Source organism: Camelus ferus, chromosome X (genome assembly GCF_009834535.1).
Source record: "Camelus ferus isolate YT-003-E chromosome X, BCGSAC_Cfer_1.0, whole genome shotgun sequence".
In the NCBI taxonomy this organism is placed as follows: Eukaryota; Metazoa; Chordata; class Mammalia; order Artiodactyla; family Camelidae; genus Camelus; species Camelus ferus.
Window position 1 is genome coordinate 37,066,005 of NC_045732.1, and position 15,410 is coordinate 37,081,414.

Consider the following 15,410-nt stretch of genomic DNA (forward strand, 5'->3'; position numbering starts at 1 on the left):
GTTGAGTTTCCTGGGAAGCAGTCTCTGAGAGAGTTCAGCCTGCAGGATGTGCTGGATGTTTATTAGGGCGTGCCCTTGAGAAGGGGGGGGGGCGGGAAGGAAGCAGGAGTGGCAGAGGGAGGGAGAAGCCGAGCTGCGATGCAGGGCCAAGAACAGCCTCGGCTGACCTTATGGAGAGTTCTAGATCTGAGATGGCCATTTAGGGCTGTCCTGAGTTGGGAGGAGGGAGTCAGGTTTTCATGCCCTCCCGTCAGTCACTGAATGCAGTTGGCCTTGGAAGGGTATGTGACCTTGGGTGACTCGGCTCTCTGCAGCTGAGGCAGTGCCCAGAGAGGGCTGACAGCTGAAAGCCATCTTCCGGCAGCACGCCCAGCAGCTGGGGGTATCAGCCCTTTATTCATGAAGGGGGGTCTGGGTGGCACATCACAGCACCCATCACAATTCCCTACTGAGAATTTATTAAAACCAAGTCATGATAAATTCTAAGATTTCAGGAGGATGAGAAGGATGGAGGAAGGTGAGAATAATTATGGTGTTTGGACTGACAAGCCTTTCACATGGAGGGTCTGGAGGTGAGGCTGGGCTACAGTTTTGACAAGGGAGGAGCTGACAAGTTCCGAAGAAGATGGGCCCAGGAGGGGAAAAAGGGGAGGTGTTCAAGGGCAAAAGGCTGTGATGGCAGAAAAGGGCAAGACATGTACAAGGATGACAATGAGATTGGTTTTCCTGCAGCAAGATGTTGAGAAAAATTAAAAGAGACAGAAGCAGGAGATATCGGCCTGGAGCCTTGATACCCTTAATCAGCTTCGACTTAAGAAGCAAGTAGTAAACATTGAAAGCTTCAAAGAAAACAATTCTTGCTGCTCTGCACGGAACAGACTGGAGATGAGGATGGAGGCAGAGGGGCTACCTGTGGGATTTGGAATAGCTTGGGGGGCTTTAGCTGTTCCCACTGTGTCCCCTCACCTAGGGTTGAGACCAGGGTGAGGAGGCGAGGTGCTTATGGTCTAAAATTTGTGCTTGCACGACTCTGACAGCGAGTGCCTCCTTAGATTTGGTGCCGAAGCACCTTACTTGCCTCACCCAAGCCCCTACCCTGCCCTCACCAAACCATCCCGAACAAATACATTTCAGCGAAAACAGTATACTTGCTGTGAAAATGCCATTTCAAAGCAAGCGCCCTGCACTCAGAACACCTGCCGGTGAGCGCAAAAGAATAAGACGTGTGCATGTGGGCTCTTAGCATTTAACTGAGGGGGAGAGGGAAGGTTTTTCTGAGGAGGAAACATTTTAGCTGAGACCTGCAAGCATTATCCACATGGAGTGGGTGGGAAAAAGCATTTCAGACAAAAAAGGCATTAAAAAGAAAAACAGCTTGTGGAAAGACTCTGAGACAAAAATGCATTAAGTTGTAGAATTACGTATATAATCCTCTTAAACTATTAGAGGAAAAAGAAGACATGCTACCAAGAGTTAGAAAGCACCGCACCCCGTTGGTCTGAATGACTAAAGAGGGCAAAGATCATAAAAGAAAAACAGGGCAATTGATTAACTTTTTAAATTCCCCAAACCACTATGAAGATTGCAAATTCTAGATGGCAGTATCTTATTCTACTAAACATGGCTGGGCTACAACTTACAGCAAAAAAGGGAGAGAGAGAATATTGTTGAAAGGACAATAATGCATACTTTCTTACATATGAGAAAGTATAATTAATAAAATTACCTAAATAGCTGTTAATTCTTCCCCCTGCAGGGTTATGAGCCGGATCCCAGTATAACCAAGTTGGCAGAGCAGTATGCCAAGGAGGTATGCTCCTTATATGCAAAGTCCAAATTGTCCTTCTCTGTCCCATGAAGTTCTCTAACCAGCTTGTTTGTGTCTGCTAGAATGATACCAAGCTGTCACTGACGAATGATCCATTGGAAGCGGCTCGTGGAGGCAATGTATTAATTACAGACACTTGGATAAGCATGGGACAAGAAGAGGAGAAGAAGAGGCGGCTCCAGGCCTTCCAAGGTTACCAGGTTACAATGAAGGTACAAATTGATGCCTCTCTGAAGGTTCATTAATTCCATTCATAAAGGTCAGAAGCATCTAATCACTCATTCACTTTGGGGAGAGCAGACTGTCCTTTCATTCCCTATAGAGGACTCACTGACTATCCCCCAGTGATTTCTCTCCTCCTGAAGATTAGCTATGTCCTTTGGAAAGACACTTTTGCCCGGGATGAAGGAATTTGCAGCCCAGGCAGAAGAAAGAAGCAAGCTTTTCCCTCTCACAGCGCTGGAGACATTGGAATGCTTCTCTTTTTTTAGAGACATTACGTTACTTTTGTTGCAGTTTCTTCTGATTTCTCTAAGAAAAGCTCCTTAATTCTGTACTTCAGGCTAGTCCTTGCCTCTGTTTTCTAAGGACTCTCAAGTTCAGTTGAATTTTACTACCTGCCTCCAAGGCATTCCCAGGAGAATCCCATCTAATCGGATGCCTTTCATGAAGATTGAAGCAATGCTTCTCAATCTCGAGCATGCCTTAGACTTGCCTGGAGTTGTTCCTACACAGCTGGCAGGAACCACTTCTCCAGGGATTCTGAATCAGTAGGTCAGGGGTGGGACCCAAGAATTTGCATTTCTGCCAAGTTCCCAGGTGATGCAATGCTGCTGCTCCAGGGTCATGCTTTGAGAACCGCTGTTCTGCAGGAATACCCTCAAAGTCAGATGTACATTGGGATTCTGTTTGCAGAGCAACTAATTTGTTTTGGTGGAGAAAGTGATTGAGCAATTCCAATAGATATTTTATTGATAAAGTAAAATATAAATATAAGCTCCTTATTTATACATGACAACGGAATGAATTTTGAAAAATAAAAAGTAAAAATGTATTTTCCCCATCCCCTTCACAGTGACTATTCTCAGAGGTAGCCACTGTTAAACAATTTGTTGTGTCTCTTTGCAGACCTCTTCTGTGTACTTACATATGCCTACACACACACACACACAAATATTGATTTATCATAAATGGTAGATTAGACGTATTATTCTGACTTATTTTTTCCAAATAACAAATCTTAGGTTTTCTTGTCCATTCACTTAGATAGTTTTCATTCTTTTTAACGGCTGCATTGAATTCCAAAGTATGAGTGGACCATATTTTACTTAAAATGTTTCCTGTTGAAAAATTAGGCTATTTCCAATTATGCCGATTATAAACAATGCTGCAATGAAGATCCTTATCTATATTTCTTTGTGCAGGTATTACTAGAGAATAGATCCCTAGAAGAAGAATTTCTGGGTGAAGTGGCATATACTTTTTAAAATACAAGGAATGTTGCTAAATTGCCCATCCAAAAAGGATTGACAATTTAAACTCCCTCCACGCTCTCTCCATTCTTCGTTGCTATTTACATTTTGAATATTTAAAAATCTATATCTCATGCTTTTTAAAATTTTCATTTCTCTGATTACTAATGGGGTTAATTTAAACATCTTTGCAAGTTTATTGGCCATTTCCGTATCTTTTTTCTATAAAACTGCTGTCATATCCATTCATATCATCATATCACATCACATCATATCATATCCTTTGCCCGTTTTCTATTGTTTTTTGTACAAAACCAAAAAATATTTAGTACAAAGGTAGTAATTTTGAGGTAAGAAGCTATGAGGGAATGTAGTTTTGAATCTGTAAGTGAACAATGAAAATGGATGGGAAAATGTAACTTTCAGGCATTAACTGTTGGAGAAAATTAAAATTGTTAGGACATTTGCATTAAGAATGAACCATCTAGAATATGAAAATGAATATATGTATGTATATGCATGACGGGGACATTGTGCTGTATACCAGAAATTGACACATGTAACTGACTGTACTTCAATTAAAAAAAAAAAAGAATGAAGCATCTAGTGCATAGTGCCCATAATCCTGTTTAATGCACTCCTATCTCAGAGCTCTTTTTCAAAAATTTTTTTAACTAGTAATGAAGTATGCTTCAAGTGCTAAAGACAATAATTTGGAGATAAGCTAATAATATAACAACAAGGATATAAAAGCAACCTTTAAAATATACTGGGGTATAATTGGTGACTTTTGCTATCAGCCACATATTACAATAGTAGAGGTCTTTATTGAAACGTCCACTATCCCACTAGACAGAGTACCAGAAAACTGAGTTAGTGGTTTAATTTGGAGTGATAATCTTCCAAATTAAAAATGACTATAAAGGTTTGTAAGCTGAAAGTACCATATGTATTTCCACTGGGTGCCTTGAGCTTAAACCCTCACTCTTCCCCTTGATCTCTCCCTTTGCATTGACCTCCGACTCTAGGTCAGAGTCAGAGACTCTGACGACGACAAATGTGATAGCCGCATAAAATAGTCAAAACACAGTCTTACCTTCATCTTTTCTTTAGACTGCTAAAGTTGCTGCCTCTGACTGGACATTTTTACACTGCTTGCCCAGAAAGCCAGAAGAAGTGGATGATGAAGTGTTTTATTCTCCACGATCACTAGTCTTTCCAGAGGCTGAAAACAGAAAATGGACAATCATGGTAAGCAAGAAATGGAGACTGGAGGATAGGGAGTTCTCCATGTGGCCCCAACTTGGTCATTCGTGCTTTTTGGTAAATAATAAGCAACCAGGATTATCCACCTACATTACTTGCTGATACGGCATCTATTTTTTTCCTCAGAAAGTTCATAATAGAGTATTATTGCTTATTAGCATTTATTGTGTATTTTTAATGGAGTAAAAGTGATCCCCATCTAAATATACCTATTTTAGTCCAAACTCTTACTGTTGTTGATCAGCCTGGGCACCTGCCACCATTGCCTGCCAGCCATTATAAGTTGTACAATTCTTATGCAATAATTTTGTAATCCCCTTGATAATGTTTATAGAAGCCCCTAATTCAGTGGCTGGCACAAAATGGGCATTCAAAGAAATCTTAATTCCTTCCTCCCCTCTTTCTTCCTTTCTCTCCTTGCCTAGATAATTGTTTTGGTTCTCTACTAACTTTAGCCATACGGACACGTTTGTTTTTAGATATAGAACATTTGCAGAATTGCAGCAAAACTAATCTTAAAAATTATTAGTGTCTTTAACAAAATGCCACTAGTTTCATCTTCATCACCACTATTCTAGGAAATATTAACTTCACATCTCTGCTTCACAATATCTCAAACATTACTTTCCTCTCTGGAAATCAGAATACTCAAGTGCCACAATTTAGTACCGCTTTTAGTGATTTAACTCATCTCAATTACTAAACCATCCAGAGTCTAACTGTCAAACAATAGAGTCCACTCCAGGTTAATAAAGAAAAAGGAATTTGTTCAAGTTTTAGACACACCTCCCATAATCTCTTAGGAAAGAGAGTGCAGTGAATCATTCTTGTATACCACATATTCAGAAACAACACAGGCAGGAACATTGCCCAATAACACTGTGGTTATTTTGTAGCCAAAACACCACTGACACAGCCACACATAGCCTGGTACCTAATGCCCTGGAAACTAAATGTCAGATACTCCATTATAGCTTCCCCAGCTGAACCAGATACCTCCACCTGCATATGGACCACAAGATCCAATTGACCAAATATGGCTTCCACTACATGTTCACTTATGGTTCCAAGTCACAATGGCTCCAAGATGCAGCTGAGTGGCATGCCTGCACCCCAGGTGCAAGGGGGTCTGGGATATGTAGTTTATAGCTTTCAACATCTGGAGTAGACAGAAACAAGCTGGAAAGGACTGTCTGCTAATTATTTATATAATCTATAAATAGGGGTAGATAGGGTTATTGTGATCATTAAAATAATACATGTAAAACATTTCATGTTATCTAATACACTGTAAATATTGTTATTATAATTATCACCATCATCATCTTCATTGTTGATCTAATGCAGTGACCAGAAGAGATTTGAGCTCCATTCTGGCTGATTAGAAGCCAATCATGACTCCCTTTGCAATGAAAAGTTGTACATCAGAATAGACTCATGGACAGAGAATACAGACTTGTGGTTGCCAGGGGGGTGGAGGGTGGGAAGGGATAGACTGGGATTTCAAAATTGTAGAATATATAAACAAGATTACACTGTATAGCACGAGAAAAAAAAAGTTGTACATCAGGCCTAAATTTGTCTAATAAGAGGGTTGATATTTGTTTTACTGTACCTTCCAGCTTGCCACCTCAGGACATTAACTTTTGGCTAAAATGATAATTGTCATGTCATCTAGAAGCTTTAATGTCCATTAGGGATCACCTAGGGATCTAGTTAAAGTGCAGATTTGGATTTAGTGGGTCTGAGATGGGGCCCAAGATTCAGCATTTCTAACAAGCACCCAGGTAATGCAGATGCTGCTGTCCTGCAGCCCACATTTTGAGTAGCAAAGATCCAGATGACAAAAAAGAAAATGTGAGCTCTCCAACCATGTGCCTCAGGAAGAAATGTAGCAAAAAATTTTCCTCAAGCTCTATTCTTTATCAGAATATGACTGAAGTTATAAAGGTAAATCAACCCAAATCTGTTAAAGGTCCTTTCTAGAAATTCGGTGGGGGGAGGTAGAAATTAAAAGTAAGCTTTCTAAAATATCATTTATGAAGATGCTCTGCACTTCTGAATTTTTAAAAAGCTTACTAAGTACATATTTTAATTGAATTTACTTTAAAAATTAAGTACATAATGTATTCACATAGTTGAAGTGTTTACAAGAATATATCTGCCTGCGTGTGCATATATATATATACATACACACAGTGAAATCTTATGCCCACCCATTTTCCATCTTTCTAAGTCCTACCACCATCTCTACATCTCCCACCTAGCTGAGGTACCCATTTGCCCTAATGGGAAAATACATTTTAAAGAAAACAAGAGGCATGGTCATATTAAAAGAAGGTAGAGAATCTAATCTCGACTAGGAGTGAGGAGATGTGAATTCTCTGTCTTTGATACTAGTCAGCTGTGTCATCTTGCATAAGTGTTACCTCCCTAGGTCCCAGTTTCCTCACAGATAAAATAAGCAGATCAAGCTATATAGATGGCAAATATTTTTAATCTTAGGTCCGCAATCTCATAAACAGGCTACTTAAAGTCCTATGTTCAGAAGGTTCTAAGCTTGCCTGTGGTCTTGGAAAGAAAAAGTGGCAAAACTGACTAGTGATATCTGCAATGAATTCTGGAAGGGAGGTGGTGACACACATGCTATCTTTTTTATGTCTCTGAGTCATCTGATTAGAGTCAAGTTCATTTCGGCAGTCATATACTGAGTGTCTACTGTGTGCCAGGCCCGCTGCCAGGCATTGGAGATTTAAAAAAATGAATATTGTGCAGTTCCCACACGGTCTGTACAATTCATAGAAACATGACATTTTCAAGTGGGATGAGATTGTCTAAGTCTAAATTCCTATTTTATAGGCCAAGAAATTCTTCTTAGCTTATTTAGAATGGCATTTAGGTTCAGCACTGCTGTGACAGTTTTTTCTGGGATGTTCCAAAGGCACAACACGTGTTTTCCTCTAGAACTTCCCTATCCAATACAGTAGCCACTAGGCACATATGGCTATTTAAATTTAGACTTAAGCTAATTAAAATATAATAAAATATAAGATTCAATTCTTCAGACATACTAACCACATTTCAAGTGCTCAATAGCCACATACGGCTGGTGGCTGCACTATTTGTATTTGACAGCACAGACATAGAACATTTCCATCATTGCAGAAAGTCCTACTGGATAGCACTACTGTCTAGAGAATGATTTCTACACACATAATTTCAGGACAGAAGAAGGAAGGAAAGATACAATCTGGCCTCAAGTCCTAAGGTGCCCATAATGACTGATGTAATAACTAAATAAGCCGAAGGGCTTGTTCTAAAAGCATAGAACATTTTTAAAGCAAAAGTGCACTCTTTCAGTACTCAGGGGAGCTTTTTAAGGCCTCCATGCTGGGTGATTTCCAGCAGTGCTGTTCAGAACACTCCAATAATCACATAATTCTCTCCATAGTGCACAGGCCTTTGGATTTGTTGAAAAAAACAACACGCACACCCTCTCTTCCCCACAAAGTTTGCTTTTGTATTTTTCAATAATGAGTAAAGCTGAAGGACTCACGAAAAGTCAGGTAGTTTCATTCCTCTGCCTACAAACTTTACTGTGGAGCTAAAGTAACCTAAAGGGACCCAAAAAATCTGACACTTCAAAGTACTGCTATCAGGATGACCCTTAGAACTACAACGATATTGCAGATGTAATTCACAGTCTTCTATAGTCTCTTCTCTCCAAGTCAGGGGTGCCAGATAAAATACAGGATACCTGGTTATATTGGGGTTTCAAATAAACAATAAATAATTAGTATAGATATGTCCCATTCAATTTCTGGGAACATATAGTTTAAAAAAATTGTCATTTATCCAAAATGCCAATTTGTCTTCCTTCCTTCTTTCCTCCCTTCCTCCTCTTCCTTTCTTTCACTAAATCTGGCATCTCTACTCCAAACTGATTAAGATTTAACATTTGAAAATAAATTTGACACATATAATGACATTAAAAACAAAACCAAACCTGAGATGTTGTCCCGGGAAACCATAAAACAGCCTAAAATATTTTACCTGAAGGATGTTCTTATCCCAGAGTTTGACCTTCCCATTTTCTTCTTGTCATTCAGATCTCAATTTAAATGTCATTCCTTTAACAAGGTCTTCTCTGGCCACCCACTCTTAAGTGGTTCCCCAGCCTCCTTCATCCTGTTTCTTATTTTATTTTCTAATAACATCTGTTACTATTTGATATTTTCTTATTTGTTTGCTGCCTGTCCCTTCCGTATAATGAAAATTCCTTCATAAGAGCATTGATATTGTCTGTAATATCCTTCATCATACCTAGAATGGTGTCTGACAAATGGTACCTGACCCTAAATATGTGCTCAATACATTTTTGTAGCCTAAAGGCAATATAGAGTACTGGTTGGTTCTAGAACGTGGGCTTTGGAAATCACATTATAATTCTGGCTCTCTGTGTGATCTTGGGCAAGTACTGTAACTCCTCTAAGCCCAATTTATTCATATGAAAATGGGGATAAAATTGAAACAACTCATAAGGTTGTGAGGATTAAATGAGGTAAGTGTCATCTGAGCACAGTGGTCAAGGTCTAGGCCAGGCAGGTATAGACCCATCCCTTAACTACCACCACTCAGGAAAATAGCTATGCTTCAGTTTCTTCATCTGTATTTGACATCTCTTCCTCCCTCACACAGTAGTCATAGATACTAAATAGCATGATGCACATAAAGCAGTCGGCACAGGGCCCAGCACACAGTAGCTGTTCAATAAATACATTCAACGAACGCATTTTAAATCTAAGACCTGCACTTCTGCTAATGGCTAGGGTCACATGGACAGTATGGTTGAAAAGAAAGAGCAAGTACTGGAGAGGCAGTAAAGCTACCTCTTAAGAGTGAAGTCAGAGAAACTTGGGTCCAAACCCAGTTCTATGCTCTCTGTTATTTCCAAGATTGGGTCCCTCATCTATAAATGATAGTAACAGAAGCTACCTTAGAAGGTTGTTGCGTTAAATGAGATCACGCATAAACACTTCTCTCCACCTCACTGCAGCACCTTGTGCAATGCCTGGCAAATATTTTTTAACTGACTAACACATGGTAAGGCCCTCAGTCTGGTACACAGTTAAGCATTCAATAAACACCTGTCATCATTGTTTCTTATATTATTACTATTGTCATTATTGTGGAAGTTGGGAAGAGTAAAAGTGAAAATTAGCATTTGTAGCCAACAGCCTAATGGGAAGCTGTACTCTTGGTTATAAATATTGTTTCATGAGGACCCAGAGTCAGAAAGACATTATTCATTAACCCAAATGGTTTACTTTTACTACTCTACATCTGATGCATTGTAAACTTCTCCAGGTTACAACTACCCAAACCGTAGTGTCAAGAAAAGGATGGGAGGGACTCTGTATCTGTCTAAAACCAGCCAATACCTAGGTTTCACTTATGACTGGAAAATTCAGTCACGGCTACCATCTTGGTATCTTATTTCAACTCTCTCCCCTACTAGTCCTGGAATGAGGCCTAAATAAGCATGGTGTTTGTGTATATATTTGAGTCACCCTGATCCCTCCTGACCTGTCTTCATCCAAATAAAAATAAGTATTAGTTCAGAACTGCCCTGCTATCATTTCCTTGGGGAAACACATGTCAACCACAGGCCTTCAAAGCTGCAACCCAGATCCCCCTCCAGAGGTCCCTAAGCAGACTCTTGCTAATGTTTACCCATTTCTTTCGTTCTCTTTCTCTGTGTATCATCCTAGGCTGTCATGGTGTCCCTGCTGACAGATTACTCGCCTCAGCTCCAGAAGCCAAAGTTTTGATTCTGTGATGCTTGTCAAAAGAGAAACCGTGTTCTTCAGTGACAGAATGAGTCAGTTTATGAGAGAAGGAGAAGAGAATCTAATAAACAAATCCTGATACATGGTATAGGTGAACGATATGATATTGCTTTGCCATTGTGAAACCTTCCTGAATTTAAGTGCTGATGCACTGTAATACGTGGCCTAACTTGGTTTAAACTCTTTAATTCACAATTTCTGAGTTACAGTTGGGTACCATATTAATAATCATATACATATGCTTCAACTAAACATAAAATACTGCATTCATAACACATAATGTCTAAGCCATTAAATGTAATCTATGCTTATTACCTTAATAAATTATCACCCACACTAATTTATAAGTAAACATTTACCAGGCAGTCAGCTGCTGGTAGATCTGTGGGCTGTGTTCATATCCCCCAGGACCAACAAGGACGCCAAATGATCCATCTTGCTGATGTAGTACAATTTTCAGGCAAATGAGGTAGACATTCACTCATGGAGGCAAATGATGAAAATCTTAGAAAATAGCTATAATTGTGTCCAAACTCTGGAGTTTTTTTCCAGTCATTTGTGGAAGGAAGGACGGTCCTTTGAGAGCATACATCTCTTTTCTATAATGAATACTTAATGTTATAAGCCTAAAGAAGACTTTGTGAACAAGTGTTAAAACCATGGATACCTAGCTAGGAACAGAAGATCCATTAGTGACATTTTCGTAGGTTAAAATTCTCCAGCAGGAGCAATTTAATTTTTTCATGTTCCTGCTTGTCATGCATCTAATCACACTACATGCTGGATATTTCCATAAATCTACTACTTGCCACATTTTAGCTCATTTTTCTCCTCTAATTTTTCTTCAAGATAATAAAAATTTGCATTACTGGATTATTATGTAATTAAAGGTAGATGTCTCTTGTGGGTGAACAAAATTTGTATTGTTGAATTATTATGATATAATTTGAAATCTTTAGTTAAAATTAGATTTGCAATGAAGATGCCATAAAACATATTTTGTAGGGAGGGGGGAAGGCTTATAATATTACAGGAAAAATCAATTTTTCTAGCAAACATCAAAGGTGACTTTCATGTTTTTGGCCATTTATTGGGAGCGCTTAAGAAAGAAAGAGTGGAGTTTTGTGGACTATCTTTTTTCAGCAAAAAGTATAGGAATGATTTAACCAGAAGGTGCCATGTGGGCTGTGGAGGCTCTCCCTCAATCTGACAACATACAAAGGACATAATCCTGAGTATCCTCCCACTTTCTAAATGGTCCCCCATGGTGACGAGCTCTCATCTCTTTACTGGTTATTCTTTGAACCAAATATAAGGTATAATCTCCTTCCCTCAATCAGAAAGAACTTGTAACATTTTCTTGCCAAAATATAGTCACTTTACCTCAAAATGTCCCAAAGCTTTCTTTTTTATGAACACTATTTAACACTGTTCTCAACCCAAACTTGTAGGAATTTATTTGCTTTCTTAACTTTTCATCTTAAGAAGACATTATTTCATTATCAGGAATAAAGAAAACAGGGGAGGAAAATTGAATATTAATTTTTCCAAAGCTATTTTTATTTCCTGTTTCTTTTTACCCTCTCCTCCCTGGTTCCCTTTTCTAGGTAACTACAGCAATGAGAGAGAGTAACAAAAACTCTAGCAATGACCCTTGGGCCGCTCGTGTACATAATAGACCCTATTGACTTAATTACTATAACTAGCCAAAGAGCTCCTCTCTTCCAGGCTTTCTCCATTGTAACACTGGAAGTAAAAACATCATGTGATTACACTGCCAATGCTTTCCATGTTGGGGAAGAATTATCAGTTTTTTTTTAAAAATTTTTTTCTCCAGTGATAAACTTTTAGGAACTTTAGAAAAATAATTCAGTGTCAGATCAATGAATATTGAGCTAATGATCTGACTATTGTAAATCCCCAAGCAGAAAGACCCGCATAGGTTAGCGTGGCAATGCCACATCAGACCTCCTACACAAATAAATCACCTTAGAACTTTAGTTAAAATGGTGAGGGCCACTTGGTCCAATGCCAAAGTTCCAAGGCAAATCTTCTCTCGTGATAAAAATGAGTGAAGAATACTTACAGAGAGGGTTTCCAGAACACATTCTTTTTGGACCTTTTTGTCTTAGAAGTCCTCATCAATGTCTAGATTGTGGAGATAGTTGGGGTATGTCTTGAGACCTGGCACCACTCAGCAATTTTATAGGACTGATGATGAATATGAAAGGTCATATCAAAGAATGGAAAACCAGTCAAGTCACAATGATTGGACTCTACAACCAGGAACACTATATACTGACATGCAAGATGTACTCTGTGCAAAGACTCAGGTGAAAGGCGTGAATAAGGGTTAAAATCTGGTCTGCACTTCAATTACCAAAGTCTGGTGCCTCCTTAGAGGCATTACAGCCAGGAGGAAGGAGTGACTTTTTTGTAAGTTGTCCACCTGGGTTGGAGGAGCGGGACGCTTTTTCAGTATTTCATAAGCCTGAATAGGTGCTTTGTTTTAAGTCACACAAAGGGCCAGTATCTGGTAGGGGTAGCCCTACTATCAATTATTTATATCAGGAATTTTTTTCAGTATCACCTTGCACTTGATTAAATGAGACACAGAGGGACACTTCAGTGATGCTTTTGGCGTTCTGCCTCAGTTCCTGCCACAGTTCCATTAAGATTTCCATAATGGAAATGATAGCATCTGTCCATCTTTGTGGGGCAAATACATGACACAGATCACTGAGGCAGGAATTTGGGATCAACTCTGCAGTTCTTTAATATTTTAAAGAAATTCATCCCCAATAATTGTCCAGAAAATTTGATATCAATTATTGATAGAGAAATCTTGGTCAGAGCAAATGGAAGCAAATTCCTTCATATGGACTACGTCTTTTCACAGTTTGAATAGTGCCTAACTTATATCAATGACAGTAGACTTAGTTTCTAATCAATGTTTTTGTGAAACTCATTCCCAGAGGCAATGCAAGCACAACAGCTGCCTTCTGGAGCAAAATCATTAGGCAAATGAATTTTTAAACTGGAATGAGACTTAGAAACAATCCAGATCATCCCTTCATTTTACAAAAGAAGGAAGTAGGAAATAACAACAAAATGTTCCTCGGATAGAAAGATATTCTACAGGGAGGGATAATGCATGTGTTCAACACTCCTCTGCCAACTATCTGGGCTCTTAAAATGTAGCCACTTGATTTGATTTACCTCATAGGCTGAGTGGGGAATAGGAGACTGGCTGGCCCAGGGCTCTGATTCTGTGAGGCCAACAGAGAGGAGAGTTCACACCTCTACAGAGATGGATACGGATATTCAGGGATATGAACAGAGATCCAAAAAGCATTCATGCAGTAGATGCTGTTGGTGCCCCATCCAGATGCCTATTACCTGGGCTCAGCCATCCCCCAGCTGCTGTCAGAGTTGGCTACGAATGGCTCACAGCTGTCTCTTTTTCTGCAGTGCTACCCTCAGCCATCAGAAACCACTTAGCCCAGGAGGTTGGCCTCTCACCCCCATCCCACTACTGGCAGTCCTCAGTCAATGAGTAACTGATACAGAGGTGTATAAAAACTTGCCTCTCTTCCCTCCAGGTAGGACCAACCCTGTGGTGAAATCCATGCTTCCGAGCTCCCCATGGGATCAGACTGAAGCTAGTATCTGAGACCATGTCCTTGGTTAGCTTCCCCAGATGCTTGACCTACTTCCACTGCTTCTCTTCTCCCAAGAGTGCTTCCTCAATAAATCATTTGCACAGGAATCCCCATCTCTGTTTCTAGGGAATCTGATTGAAGATGATCCATGAATACGGTTTTTCAGAGATCTGTACTATACTGGTGATCCTTCAGGCATCAAGGGAGGTGTAGAAGATAAGATACCGTTAGACAAATGGTGAAGAGCTCGTGCTTAACAAGCAAAAGCTTTTCTGGTTACCAGGATCAGTCTTTCTTAGAAGGCAGCAGAACACTATAAATCACAAATATTATTTTCCTGTCACATGTTCAAATTCATAACAAGGAATTTATTAGCTGCATGAAATGGGAGACCAATTTGCTTTCCCCAGAGAAGAGTAGATCTGAGTTAACTGACGCCGTATTTCAGATTCATTTCTGTGATATTTTAACACGGGTTTAGGTTGGCCTCTGTGGCAGTTGTTTAGATGCTCTGTCCTTTGCATTGGCTTCCTGACTTCCCCCAAAGCTACTTATTCATCAAGTCTGGATTGGCGCCTGAGAATCTGCATTTTAACAAGTTCCCAGGAATGTCGATGCTGCTGGCCCAGGGACCACACTTTGAGAATCATTGGTATGAGGTAATTCTAAAGACTCATTTGAAGTGCCTTTATCCCCATATCCATAAAGCACCACCATAAGACATCTGATACAACTCAGATCCTCTGATTCTTAATCTGTCTTTGGAGCCCTTGAGGCCTGGGTTTAATCCCATCTCTGCAATGTAACGGCTATCTAATCCTGCTCTCCTTATCTGTAAAATGAGAATAATAATGCCCATCTCATAGTGTTGCCGGAAGGATTAAATGGAGTAACTTATATAAGAGTATTTGGCTTAAAGCAAGTGCTAAATATATATTAACCCCCCTTTTATTGGACCGATTGTTTCTAATACTTTACAGTTTTTCTTTGGCCCTTTATAACAAAATTATATACAACCATCAGAAACATATTGAGTAGAATAGTTGGTGTTCAAAAAGTGCAACGCATGAGCTTGTCTTCTAAAGTTGGCAGAACCCAGCAGCTGATGCTTCAGTTGAGCTCTTGTTCTCTAGAAGCTGGCTTGTGAATACATGTTACCTGGGTGAGTGACCTGGCTCTTTGCCAAACCAAATCACAGACGCCAACCAAGCCCAAAACCTAATCAAAGTGACTAAACTCTTTTGCTTAGGAGAGCATGATGGGAATGTACATTTATGTGAAATAAATCAGAGGCAAGTGGCAATTGTTGGATTGGGGGTCTAGCTGATAAAAG

General features: G+C 39.5%; 1 protein-coding gene across 1 annotated transcript in view; it reads left to right on the plus strand.

Moving 5' to 3' along the window:
• Nucleotides 1-11,396, plus strand: part of OTC (ornithine carbamoyltransferase) — a 55,629-nt gene extending 44,233 nt beyond the window's left edge. The window contains exons 7-10 of the mRNA XM_006192003.3: nucleotides 1,757-1,810; nucleotides 1,891-2,040; nucleotides 4,414-4,551; nucleotides 10,338-11,396. Of these exons, the coding sequence (XP_006192065.1) occupies nucleotides 1,757-1,810; nucleotides 1,891-2,040; nucleotides 4,414-4,551; nucleotides 10,338-10,397 (402 nt within the window). The 3' untranslated portion in view covers nucleotides 10,398-11,396. The remainder of the gene's footprint in view (nucleotides 1-1,756; nucleotides 1,811-1,890; nucleotides 2,041-4,413; nucleotides 4,552-10,337) is intronic.
• The last annotated feature ends 4,014 nt before the right edge of the window (nucleotides 11,397-15,410 follow it).